This window comes from Aythya marila (genome assembly GCF_965140915.1).
Source record: "Aythya marila genome assembly, chromosome: 10".
In the NCBI taxonomy this organism is placed as follows: domain Eukaryota; kingdom Metazoa; phylum Chordata; class Aves; order Anseriformes; family Anatidae; genus Aythya; species Aythya marila.
The window spans coordinates 5,820,422-5,834,689 of NC_139051.1; the positions used below are offsets into that span (position 1 = coordinate 5,820,422).

General features: G+C 40.0%; 1 protein-coding gene across 2 annotated transcripts in view; it reads left to right on the top strand.

Moving 5' to 3' along the window:
- The first annotated feature begins 3,193 nt into the window (after positions 1 to 3,193).
- Positions 3,194 to 14,268, top strand: part of SUCLG2 (succinate-CoA ligase GDP-forming subunit beta) — a 112,686-nt gene continuing 101,611 nt past the window's right edge. For both annotated transcript variants that reach the window (XM_082768036.1, XM_082768035.1), the window contains exon 1: positions 3,194 to 3,334. In XM_082768036.1, the coding sequence (XP_082624162.1) occupies positions 3,251 to 3,334 (84 nt within the window). In that variant the 5' untranslated portion in view covers positions 3,194 to 3,250. The remainder of the gene's footprint in view (positions 3,335 to 14,268) is intronic.

Consider the following 14,268-nt stretch of genomic DNA (forward strand, 5'->3'; position numbering starts at 1 on the left):
GTCTATGATCATGTTTTCTGTCCTTCAGTCACCTTCAGTGGTACTATTCTAGGGAATTTCACGCAGTTTTACTACAGTCATGCATTATTCCTAGGAATGCTGTGTGTGGCATGTATTTCACATTGCAATTAACTTACTTTTTAGGAAATGTATGTGGATATGAAGGCTGTGTTCTGCAGTTGACACAAGTATAATCAGAAGTTAATATGTGCATGATGAAATGTCTTTCAGTCTACTGTTTACAGTGTTCCAAAAAGGAGGTTGCAATCCATCAAAAACAGATTAGAACAATCATATTACCAGTGATCAAAAGTGAAACGATGAAGGTTCACCTGAGTCACAGGTACTCTACTGAAGTCGTAAGACTAATCATCTTAACAAGGAAAGATGTATTTGTCCCAATTATATTTCAGTCTAAATTAGAAGACTATGCTATCCATTAAAACGTAAATGCTCCCTGCTTCATTGCTGTAACAATGGTTTTATTCATGACAAGTATCAGCATAAGCTCAGATATGTTACATAGGAAAAAATATTGAGAAATAAAACCTCCATTCAGCTCTGCTAGTTATAATGAGTTTGTATTTGTCAAATGGTTTTATGGTTAAATGAAAAGTTAATGATAAACAACCTTTCTGAACTGCTGTTTACACCATCCATGTGCTGGGTGTGACATCCATCTTTAGCAAGTAATGTTTTGGGAGGTAATCTGTATGGATGAGAAAATGAACGTATTATTTCATCCTTAACAAGAACCACTGCAATGAAGAGGAAATGCAAAAAACACTCAAAATTATCCTTTTCTTTACTTGCAAAAAGGTTACTTTTTTTTTTTTTTTTAATGTTTTCACTTAAACACTATCATTTACTTAGGCTTATGGATATGTTTATAAGAATTATGCATTATGGCATGTTTTTTTTTTGTTTGTTTGTTTGTTTTTTAAACTCTACTTAATTGCAAAAACATTACTGATTGTTCTGCATTAAGAAGACCAAAGCATAGCTATGATTTAGCTTTTTATGCATCCTGGGGAAGCTATGAGAAAGGCAGCACCCGCAAGTGCTGCACACCCATGACAGATACAGAGAGGAATCTTTGGAAGCCTAGAAGGAATGTAATTTTGCAATTCACTCCTCTCCTTACTTGTAAGGACAATACATTGGGACCAATCCTTAGCTGATCCCAAATTCCTGCATCCCAAGTGGGTTTCCTAACAATAATCACTATTGGATTTCTCTGAAACATCCACATATATATCTTTGTATCCCATATTCAAAGAAAGCTAGCTCTTGCTTGCCTTGCTGATTGCTTGGGACCTATTCAATCTACATTGTCTTTGGTTTATATTTACAAACAGGGTGACTAAATGTGGAGACAGTGAATCTCAATACTTTTTATACTTCAAAGATCAGATATCTTCCGCCATAGAGGTACACAAAAATCATCCCTTGGTGACTAACATAGACTGAGCATTTGCATGGTGTTTTTGCATTTACCAAATCTAAACAATAAAAAATATAGTAAAGAAGCTTCTCCACAATCTATGTTATGCATTGAAAGTGCTCCTCATAGCATTAAATGATAGTGTTGCATGCAATCCACACACATTATCTGAAAGCTTATATACCTGTTATATATATAAACCTAATGCAGACAGCTATAATAGTTTGTATGAATAGGGAACACTGTGCTTATTGAGCCACAGTCATGAAACTAAAAATGAAATTATATTTCCTCCATCATAATACTGAAGTCAGTATATAACATTTTGAAAGAACAAGCACACAGTAATACCTAGGTTAATATTGGGTACCATACATTATTGCTCAATGCTATCAAAAAGCTGCATCTTCAGATTCTTTATTGAAACATATTGCATTACTTAAATTGTCATGACAAAGACAAAACTGTTCAATTTCAGATTTTCCTAGCACCTCTGTTTTTATGAAATTGCGATTTTTTTTTTCTAATAGAAGTATAATTTATTTACTGATTAAATTCCAATAAAGGAGATGTTTGGTCCTGATTTAAAAAAAAAAAAAACACATTTAGGAATATAAGTCCTAAGCACTGACAGGAGCATTCTCCTTTGTTCCCACTGATGTCCTGGACTAGGAATAATTCTTGTTTATCCTACTATTTCATTACAAAACACTGAATAAATAATGAACAGCATAATGCCTTCATATAATGTTAAACTTTGCATTCTTCCACATAGGTGAATTTAATTTGATCTGCTATAAAATTACAAGGGTATCTCATCTGCCGCTCATTTTTCACATTTTTTTTTTTCAAACTACCATTGTTAATTGCCAATGTGTGTGAATTATTTAAAGTCAACTCTGCATTATTTTGGATGGATTATCCAGAGTGTGGATTAACTAGAAGCAGACACAGACAAGGCCATTTAACTCATGAGTTTGTTTGACATGCCACACCTGTGTCCGCACCAGCCCCCATGTCTTTCCACATCAGTGGAAATGAGGCATTTTTCCAAACTTGTCTGCCGGGACTCACTTTCATGAAACCACGGCCCAGCCTGGGAGCTGTTCTGTGTTAGATTTTATAGCCAGATGATGAGATGCGAGCTACCAGGGCTCCGATTTTATGGACTGTCCTTCAGGAGGGCCAGAATTCAGCTTTGGCGTTAACGAACAGGTTTTACCCGTGGGTGAAGAAGGAACTGAGGCACCTCTTGGAGTTCTGACTAAAGTACCTACTAAGAGTCAGCTGCATCGCAGCAGGGTTTATCAGGGCTTATTAGCATAAGTTCATTTACTATTCCCCATTAATCTTTTTAAAGTGCTTTTAATCATGAAAGAAGGGGAGCAACAGTGCAGTACCTCAGCAGGTGACCACTTGCATCTGAGCAACATCAGCCCACGCTAGCTGCCCATCGCTCTCAACCACTGCATCCTCTACTTCGACTTCTTCTCCATCCTCCTCTTTCTCCTTTTTCTCTTTCTTCTTCCTTCTCCTCCGATCCCCCGCCCCAGCCCCGCACCGTTACTCCCTAGCTGCCAAGCACCAAGATGTCTCCCTCCCTCCCTTCCCTCGTCTCCTCACGGCTCCCCCCACCCCTGTCTCCCCTTGGCCCCGTGCCCCGCAAGGACCCATCCCCGCATCCAGCGCCCTGCCCGGCCCCTCTCCGCCCCTCCGGGGCCCTGAGGCACCCATGGGGCCGAGCAAGCTTCCGCCCGGGGAGCGGGACAGGGCGGAGACAGCGGCGGGCAGGCTGCGCGGCTTAAGATGGCGGCTCCCCTGGCCAAGCAGGCGGGGGCCGTGCTGCGGGACCTGGCGCTGCGATCCGCCCGCCTGCGGGGCGGCTGCCCGGTGAGTGAGGCACGGCCCCGGGGCGCCGAGGGAGGGCGACGGGCACCGCACCCGGCGTGCTGGGAGCCTCTAGGGAAAGCGCCGTGCTTCCTCCGTCCCTCCAGTCGTTGCTCGCTGGCTACAGAAGCTGCTGCTGCTTTCTCCTCGGTGCCCGGCTGGGGTTGCGCCTCGCAGCCGCCCCGTCGGAGCGGGGCTCTGCCAAGCGAGCGCCCGTTGGTGGCCGGAGGGAGGAGGAGACCTTTGCGTGCCTCCTTCGTGCTCCCCAGGCTGCTGCTAGTCAGGTTTCGGCTGCCAGATGTTCTGAGCCTGAATCCACGCAGTGTATGCAGGGCTGGAAATAAACAAATAAGCCCCCATCTCGGGAATATGCCCTACGGGGTTGGGGCAAAGCGTTGGTAGCGGCGCTACGGCCATGGCAATCCGTGGTTGGGGTGAAGTGGCACCGTGCCACCCCGCTTCTTGAGCACATGATGGTATCAGGACATGTCTGTTTTCTTCAGATGGTCTTTGGAAGGCTCTAGCATGGCGTGTTGGTCCTGGGAATTTAGGAGGTACTTTCACTTTCCATAGTGCAAGTGTAGAGTGTATCAATGCTGCTTAACGTAATCCTTTTAACCATTGTTCAGCATGGCTGCAGAATATCCCCTTCCTCAAAATTAAAAATAATTTAAGTATATTAACAGCAGGAGTAGGTGATGCCATGCCTGGAATACATCGTGTATCAAAACACGTGGTGGTGCCCCTCAGGTGGCAGCATTGCCGCGGGGTGTGCCGCTGGGCTGGCGAGGGCTTTGCCTGGGTGGCCACAGGTGGGTGCTCGGCCTCCCTTGGGGTCAGGGGTGAGCGGGCGCGAAGGAGGGAGCTCCTCTGAGCGGTGGCAGGAGTTCTTTTTTCACCTTGACTGCCAAACAGCAGAAATGCCAAAGATAAAGTGAGATACGTACATTTGAGATAGCTCCGGTGCCTTCGGCAACCAGCCTCTTTATTTGGTCTCTTTATCAGATCAGCAGCTGCACAGGAGTTTACTTGGGTCCACGCTCCTGAGTGTAAACGTTTTGCTGAAAGCAAAAGCCTCCTGAGCGAGCAGAGCTCATTCCTAGCCAGCTCTGCTCCACCGGTGCCGCTGGGGTGCTCGAGTCTTCTGGCATGGGACAGCTGTCTGATAAAGCACTGTGCAGGGCTGAGCATAACTCGTGATGCGCATCTTCTTTTGTGCGGATTGTCTTTTAACTCAAGGGAAGTTAGCCAGCTTGGTTTTAAGTCTGAAATCTTTCATGTCCAGCTCTCCTTTTCCAGCCGTGGGTGGAGTGCTTGGCAATTCATTGCAATTGACTAGCTGATGTAGTGCGGGTCCATTTTGTTTATATGTTTATAAATACAGAATGTGTGTTTGTATTCATGCACTTAAGTATGTATACAAACACATGAATGCTTGTATATATACATTTAAATCTGTTTGCACTGATTAGCAATCCTGTCAGTCCCAACAAGGTGTTTGGTGCTCCTGCTTGCTCCTGCTTTACGTGGTTGAAGATAGGTTTCTGCCATGACTACTTCAGTACCTCTGACTTAAGTCAGAACCCAATAAGGAGCCCAGAGCTAACCTGTCTGGTTTTGTATGCGTCCTTACTCTTTCTGTAGGGCTGTGATCGGAGCATCTTCGTAGGGCATGTCAGCTCAGATTCTCAAGATCAGTAGGATATGAAGGTGGCCAACCTTTTAAACTTTTTTGTGCGTTACTTTTGAAATAGAACTATTGTTCTCATATAATAAATGACACTTTATTGTTTCTGAATTTTGTCAGATAATAAGAGATAATAATAAGTTAGTAGATCTACCAAGATCTATTATAAGATCTATCTATGCTTTCCAATCGAACTGTTTTCAAAGAACCCAATTAATACTGTATGACAACAAAGTGTTTTCTTAATTTCAAAGTGAAACATTTTTCCTGTAGAAAGCTCTTCGTTTTTGCAGTACTGCGTTATAGAGTTCCCATCTAAAGTCATCTGCTAACCTCCTCCATCTCGGACTTCAAAGTACAAACCTTACTCAGTGTACAATTTGAGTCCAGATCCTATGGTGCTACAAAGTAGGATGAAGAACCTGAGAGTGAGAGAGGCCTGCCATTGAAATAACTGTTCTAATTTGGATCATTCACTAACTTTTTTCAGACCAGAAATTATACCAATACTTTTTTTTTGCTCTTTTATGGTAAATAGGCTTTGAGGATGAAAAAATTAATCTATCACAGTGTTCTTTTCATAGGTGAGGGTCCTCCATACAGCAAGGATATCAGCAAGAAAAAACAGGGTTAAAAAGTTTAACTTAAAAGTTAAGTGTTTCTTCTGTGAGCGTGTACTTTATTTCACATTTGCCAAGCTCCAATTGTGTGACAAGTTGTGCGTTTGCTTAGTCAATTGTTGGTGAGCTGGTGCCAGGAGATGGTCATGTTCTTTTTGCATACTGAGGCAAGACAGTGTTGCCTTGATTTGCAGTATTGATTTGTGGATCAGTTTTGTTTCTAATCCAGTGCCCTCTGTTTTCCTAACCCTGTGTGAGCAGATGCCTGGTGAGATTTAAAATCTTTCCTCATAAGCCTTATGACTTATTATTGGCGTGGTGTTTGTACACTTTGTTGCAAAATTACTTATTTCAAAACTGATTATGCTGTACATAGTTATAATGAAACTATAGTTTTGTAGTTTTGAGAAGTTTGGTTGTATGCTGTTGTAGTAACTGACATGAACAAACATTTTTCTGTGTAACTTTATATTAAGAGTAGAATAAATAGTACTTGATCTTATCCAATGAAATATTTTATCATCTTTCAGCTTTGCCTTTGGCATTTTACCATTTTATAACTGTTAACTTTTTTTTTTTTTTTTTTTTTACCCCTTTTTACTTTTTATATTCTTGATAGGTTCAATTCTTTGTGTTCGTGGAGTTTAAATCTGACCAAGTGTTTCAAGAAGATAAAAGATAGATTTCAGTTGTCTGCAGTGCATGTGGACAAGCGTATTTAGACCTGCTCTTACTGGAGCAATATTTGTAAAGAGCTGTGACAAACGCTCCAGGGACCACTCTGCAGCAGAATTCAATCTTGTTGGCTAGCAACAAATAGGTTCCATTGAAGGCTGTTTATTTGAATGGGAGTTGGATTGGGCCCTTTGGGAGAATGCTGTGTTTTCAAAATAGCTTCAGATGCAGTGGATTTCAGCGATGAATATAAATAAGAAACAATTAAATCAGAATCATAACAAAATGCTTAAGGTAACTCCAGTTTTCTAATATAGTGAGCAGATACAGCCAGCATTATGCAACCCTATTCTAGTCTTCAAAACCGTCCTCTGTCCTACCGTAACATTTCCAAATTTCACGGATGTTGAAAATATGAGAATAAACTAAAAAGATGGGATGGAACAATATTCCTGTTTTAAAATCTGCTGAATTCTCAATAGCTTAAAAATAGAGAAGTTAGTTCACTGCAGATGCTTTCAGTTCTTAAACTTGAAAACCCGTGAAGCCTCGTTAATGCTGAACAGAGGAAGTTCTGTCTTTGTTATGAAGGTATCAGCAGTAAGTGAAGCTAATGATCTTCCATGCAATAGAGAATATTATTGAAGTAACTTGCAATTCATGACTTTAGAAGCTACTCCAATGCCAGTATTTTTGTTCTTTTCTTGTATTTATGTTAAGTTGTTAGAAGTTGATGAAGGTTCAAGTTCAGCCTGTTTCTCAATTTGCCTTTCTTTGGTTGACAGCTTTGCTATAATTTTTAAAGTTTTACATTCAGAGGCAGCAGTACATGACCCTCAGACTTTCACAAATGGTTAGGTGTTTGGTTCAAGTATGCATAAGAAAAACATCTGCAAAGTCCTCTTCAAACTAGGCAAAACTGTAGTGCCAAAGCAGAAACAGAAGTCTGGCACACTTCTTCCTGGCTCTTCTGTTAAACATGTGGTTATCGAATACTTCTTGGGGATGGAAATAAAAAAATGTAAACATAATGTTAAGACTGGTTTAATTTATTTAAGTAGCTTTATACTGTTGGATCTTTTGTCTTAGAAACAGTATGGCTCTAGCACAATATTCACAGCATTATCTAGAAGTAGAAAACGATTGCACTTTGCAGCTTTCATTGGCCAGTCTTTGTACTTCATCTAAATATATTCAGGGGATAGGGTTAATTAGGTTGAAAAAAAAAAAAAAAGACAGGCTTCATGAATATGACATTTGTCTGAGAATTAGCTGGGACCCCCATGTTCTTAAACCTGTCTGTGGATAAGTAAATCCTTCCTCCCTACATTCCATCTGAATGCCCAATCTGTTCACCTAAAGATACTCCTTACTGTGCTTGGGTATATGTAGGATTAATTAAAGTTTTTGCCATAAAAGTGCTTTTTCATTGATTGGCCTCCTCAGGTGCTAGTTAAGTGTCAATAGACAAACTCCGTTTCCTTTGTAGGTCTGGTGTCTTCATCTGGTTTTCTTCTGTTCTTCTCTTTCCCTGGAATATTGTCTGTTTGCGTGGTGTTTTTTGTTTTTTGTTTTTTTATATGTATTTTGTCTTAAACAACAAGGCTAGTATGAGGAATGCAGGAGGGTGAAGAAGTTCTTTGGGAATATGGAAGAGTGCGAAGAGTGTTAACAAACCAAACATTCAGTGTTCCTAAAAGTAGATCACTTTTCCAATATATTTCCCTCGCTCTTGTTTTGAATGTTCGTTTTCAGCAAAAGTTGGAAATTTAGTGCCTAGAGATATGATTCCTGCACTGGTCTTGGAGACTCACTTACAGGTAGAGTTCTGGGATTACTTAACCCCTACTGATTTATTCTTTTGGTTGCAGTGGACCACAGTGAGTAATGACTAGCTTAGCTCATTATTGCCTCAGACAGTCCAATATTTTGGTGCATGTTTGAGACTATAATCTGCAGCTTTGAGGGTATACCCTAAGGATTTTCTTCAGAAAATTCCCTTCTTTAATTTCCTCTCCTGAGGAAGCCAGTTTCTAGCCATCTGTGTATCAGAACTGTATGCTCATCTTCCACCTCAGCATTTTAATAAAATACAGGGCACAGACAGAAATCATGTTATCGCTGCAACTGCTTATAACAGTAACTTGGAGAATGATAATTAAACATTGATCCATAATTAATGGTGAGCTATTGATCTTAATTTAACTAGATTACACAGTAGCTATAGGCATCAAACTATGAGGAGAAGCTGAGATGGAGTATAGTAAAGAAGTCTGTAGTAGCGGTAGTATGCTGTGCTGGTGGATAGATGCTCTTCAAGTCTCTGTTGTTTGGATGTTACTTAAAACAGATTCTAAATTGTAAGCCAAAGCCCTATGCTGATATGGTAATGGAAATAAGAAAATAAGAGCCCAATGCTTGTGTTTTTTCGTGTGTCTTTGTTTGTGACACTGAGCTGATAGTGATGTTCTTCTATGATTAATGACTAAATGTTGATTTTGAGGGAATTGGAAAATAGGAATTATTGACTGACTTGTCACTACGCTTGTTTAATCCTCAGTTAAAATATACTGATAGCACACAATACACTTAGTAAATGAGAATTTTTCAGTATCGCTTTTATCTAAAAGGAGCTGGTTTGTTGAGCAGATTTACCCATGATTTTTTTCTTTCTGGTCTCTTTCTGCCTGCTCACAGGTTTCCTAGACTACGAGAGTCTGTATTCCAAAATTGAATTACCTTTTGTTTTAGTTCTGTAATGATCTGATTAGCATAAAAGCTTAGGAGCCAAACTCATAAAGCTCAAGGCACTGTCCCTACTGGGGACAAATGTGGGTTGGGCTGTTTCACTTGAAAAGTTTCATTTAAGAAAAGTACCTTCTTAACATTTTGTAAGTGCTTCATTATTATTCATTGTAGTTTATTTACCTTGCACATTAGTGCTCGGTGACAGATCAATTTCAGTCCATCCAGTTTGTCTCTGATTTGTGCAGTGGTGCTTTATTGATTGGCCCTGGGGAGCAAAAGTAGTTTAAACTTGCCTCTATAATTTGTATCTTTGTATAATTAATGATTTAGATTTTTGTTTTCTGCTTTTTGTAATAGAAAGGTGTAGATTTGTGGTATTTACAAGGGAGACACCAAGGGTTATATGCATATCTTTATCTGTTAAATGAGTTTGTACAAGAGGCATTATGAATGTACAACTTTGCAGGGCTCTTTACGGCTTTGTAGAGTGAACATCTGACTCATTTTATAAAGCTTCTGGCCATTTTAAGTTAATAATCTGTTTGTCTTAAGGCAGAAAAGACACAATACTGACCTTCAGGATTCAGTGGGCATTAACTCAGTTTGGAGCAAGAGTTTTGTTTGTTTGATTACACTGTAAATGGAAGGGTTTTATTTGTCTGAAAATGGATAGATACTTTGAGAGCATCAGTAGCAGCAACTTTAAACACCCATTCGTACGGTGAGCATTTAGAATACTTCTGGAGCAATAAGCAAACTCATGGGAGCAATAACTGGGAAAGATGAAAAATGGCAAGGTATTATAGGAGTAGATAGACTCTGAGGACTATAAGCAATGAGCAATAGTCTCAATTTGTGTCAGGAGGAGAGAGAATCACTCTTACTGTAGTTACTTTGCTTTGGAGCTGAACTCTCATCCACCTAAATTCTTTCTGAGATGCAGAAGTTTTGTAGGAATTGCAAGGAATGAAGAGTTAAGGGAGACTTTCTGGTCGTGTTTGGTAGGATCGTCTGCTTTTTCAAGGCTTTTGACTAAAAATTCTGGAGCTGCAAATTAAAAACCAAGCAGAAATTACTAGTTGAACCCTTCACGTCTCATTTTTCTGAGATCATCCTCTGAGGGATCCATGGGCAAAAGAACAGTTTAATTTGACAGCTCCTTATTTAGTGGCAGCCAAGAAAGCAGTTACTGCCTTGCAACAACAACAAAAAGTTGCTCCTGTATAATATTGGTATGAAAGTGTCTGGGAAATTACAGTTATGGGAAAGATTACATATGCAAATTATAGATAAGTGATAGGTAAGATAAGATACAGATTTCTGTCTATGAAAATTATAGACGAAAGTGCTATTAAAAGCAACAGAATACTTACTATCAGCAGCTTACTTGCTTAGCTTTTTAAGGTCTGAAGATGGCATGAGAAATTTATTTTCACTTAAATTATTTAGCTTCTTCAACCCTGCCATTCCAAACACATTGGAAATAGTGAATGTATTTAATTGAGCTCTTTCATGCAGAGTTTCGGTCTGGATTTGTTTTTCAGTTAGATGGCTCAGACTGAAATAGTCTACAGCGATGCCATAAATTTAGAGGAACTGGTGTTTAGAGCTTGCTTTGAACATGGTGTGGAAGATGAGGTAAGAACAAATGAGATGTGTGGGAACCAGCTGAGAGCCTGTGGGTCGAGATCAGTGGGCAGACTGCTGTTAGTGGATGGGGCATTGCGAGACCATTGGTTAGCAGTGGGAGGCTTGAGGTGGATCTGGGATGTCTTGCTTAGTGTTGTGTCATGGAGGAGCCTGGGGCTGGGAGGAGCGGGTTTGAGTTGCTAATCCCACGGAATTGGTGCTTCTCTCCTTTTCCCCTCATGCAGAAGGCTCTCTGGGGGTCTCCTGGCCAGCTACAGACTGGATTTTTGAATACTATGGTTATTACTTTGCATTCTCTTATGAGCAGACACGTTGGGTCGACGTTAGCTTTGCTGGTGACCTCCGTCACTTAGTGCCTGATTAATGCTATCAGCTCGCAGGTAGGCTGTGTTTTTAAAGAGCTACTCGACGATCATGCTTCTGATGAAGGATTGCTCTCCCCTACTCCCTTGGCTCGCTGATTAGCTTTTATTGTACGCTGCGCTTCCCCATGTCTGAAAGTCTCAATCATTCCAAATGGCCAAGCGCAGGCGGTGAACGCGCCTGCATTTCCAGAAGGCAAGAAATCAGAGATGGCTTTGTTTTAAAGATGACTTAAAATAGACTTTCACTTGCCTGGATTGTTTGATCAGCGCTGTTAGAAATGTAGAAATACACTTTAAGGTCAGAGTCTTTGATGATGAAGAGATAATGCTGTTCATGGTGTCCCAAACTTGCTTTGAGGTTTGAGGATGACAGCAAGGTGAAATTCCAGTGTGAATTATGAAAAAAATATTATTAAAAAAAAATTACTTGGAAAGTAAGGAAAAATGCTCATAACCTTTGGTTTTCTATTAAAAAGCATACTTTCATTCATAATTCTGTGACAGGTTCTGGTTTCTCTGTGGCTGTGCCCCAGCAGCCAGAAAGCTGTCTTCCTCTTGCATGTTTGTTCCTTTACATTTGCTTCGTATCAATCTAAGTCAAGTAGTCTAATTAAAATCAAGTTGTTTTTAACAATAAAAGGTGAAGCATTCCGATTTAAACAAAAAATGTGTACCAGTCAGTTTTTGGGTGCTTCCAGGTTAGAAATTTTTACTGATAGTTCTGCACTAGTTTGCTAAACAAGGTATGACTTAGGCATGCAGTGAATCTGTTTGTGTAGACACTTTTATATTTCTTTTTCTACCGTTGTGGACATTTGCATGTTTATTGCTTGGGAGTGTTACGCTGCTTAGCGCTCAAAGTCATAATCTTATATGATGACATAATTAGGTAGCATGGAAATTATGATGATTTGGCTGCAAGTATTGAAGAGCTGGAACAAAAACTGTGATTATGTTTCATATTTGCTTCTCTACGAGGAGAAGTAGAGCTCAGACTGTCTAAACCTACACGTTACTGGTGTTTTCCTTAAAATATCAGCGATTCCTAACACGTGAGAAGGTATTCTTCCAGGGCACAGCAGGTGTGAAAAGCTTTTTTGATGGTTATGATTACTTGAGTCAGGAGTTCAGGAAAGTTTCTGATCAACCTATTCACCATGCTTTGAGTTTCCTAATTATTCAGGAAGCTTAATTAGGATGAGACATATAAAAAATGCATATATCCTTATAGCTCGTGGTTGATGGTAAAATATTTTGAGCTATTTTTTCTTAGTTATATTTAATATGTAAAGCAGTTCTTCATAGTTGCATTAAAATATAATTTAAAACTTGTAAAAAAAAAAAATAAATTAGGAAGTTAAACACTTCATAGGGCGAGAGCAGAAATATGAAATTTCCCCTTAAGATATTCAAAATAAATGAATATTTCTGACTTACGTAGAAAAGGTAGCACGCTTCCCTATCTGGGTAAGTAATGCGTATCACCAACAGTCTTACTTCATTTGCAAAGGTAAGTAGTATTTTCCAGTATTTTTTTGCAACTAATCACCCAGTTGTATATGGCAATAAGTTTATTTTCATCAGATACTTCAAAGCCGTTATTTTTCAGGTCCAGAAAGTATGCTTCTCTGAAAGCTTTGAAGTTTTAAATAAGCAAAATTGGAATAATTTGACTAAAATTAATTACTAACGCAAAACAATGCTGCTGATAGCTAGTACGTTGGCAAAAGGAGAAACTGAGTCTGTGAATTCATATTCTTGGTTCTTTTACCCAAGCAAAGGCTCTGCAAATTGAGCGTCTGCTTGCATCTTGGGCATACGTGGATGTACAAAGTTTGGTTAAAGAATGCAAGAGGCTTTTTTCAAATGTTTTCTGAAGTCAGCAGGGGGCATGTTCCCTACCTAGTGCGCAGCTGTTTGCCCCTTTGACTGGTCTATGGGCTTTGTGTTGTTGACATCCTACTTCTTCTGTGGCTTTAAATGTGTAATTCAAACCAGAAAGTGTTTGTGTAATCTCGTAGAATAAGGAGCCTGCCATATTTGGGCTCTGTTTTCAGAAGTTGTTAATGATTGACCACTCAGCTGAACTTTGGTGGGGTTTGAGCATACTCAGCTCTGCTCAGTCAGCCTTTATATGCTAAGCAGGATGCATTGGAGAACTTGTGTCTAAAATATGCTGTTACTTAATTTGCTGCAATTTCTGTTTTTGTGTTTGTATGTAAATTGAGGCCTTGATGCTCCTCTATGTTGTGCTGCGGGATTGTGAAGGATTTAGCAATGTCCTCCTTAATTCGGAGGTGAACCTGTGGCTGCCTCACTGGAACAACTGATGAACAGGCTGGCAAAGTATGGGAAATAGAGCACTGAGGTCAGGGTCTGACTGCTGAAGAAGACATCCTTTCTACCATCTCCTTTGGTATTTGAGGACTGCAGTCCTCAAAAAACCACGTCCCCAGACATGCAGAATGATTGTCCAGGTGGTAGCTGCTAAAATCTGCCTTGTAGTGCACAAGGATGTGGGCTCAGATTCTGGTTTTATGAGATAAGGAGAACAACTGTGACAGAAGGAGCTCAAGTCTGACCCTGTGCATGTTCCTGGTAGTTTACAATGGAGCTTAGTAGGTGGGAGAGTGTATTTACAGAATAGCTGTCAAAATCCCTGTGTGTAAGCAAGCTGCAAATAAGTCTATAAAGTATAATCATTACTGGAGGCTTTAAATCTGCAATGAGTGAAGGACTTGCTTCAAGTTCGTTCTTGTCTCTGCTTCCTTGCATGAGAAATAAACAGAGGGATAAATCAGAAAGCTGAGTTTATAAATGTGATTTAAAGGCACATTGGAGCATAATTGTGTAGTTTCTTTCTTTCTTGAGCTAATGGCCCAAATGAGCTGTGCATTGTAGGAACACCACACTGTGCCGCGGTATTTCTAAGGGAACGCGGAAGTTAAGCTTGGGATCATTCAGTTTGCAGCGGGTGATTATAAAAGGACAAAAAGGCATGCAAGGTAAAAATCAAAAGAACATAAGACAGAAGGGTAAAGAGAAAAATGTTTGGGAACCTTTGGACTGAAAAGGTTTCTTTTAGTAGAGAGCTATCAGGAACATTCAGGACAACTATTGAGGGAGACATTATGGTCTTTTTAAAACAACAACAAAAAAATTTCCAGCCCAGAATGCATTTACTTAAAGGCT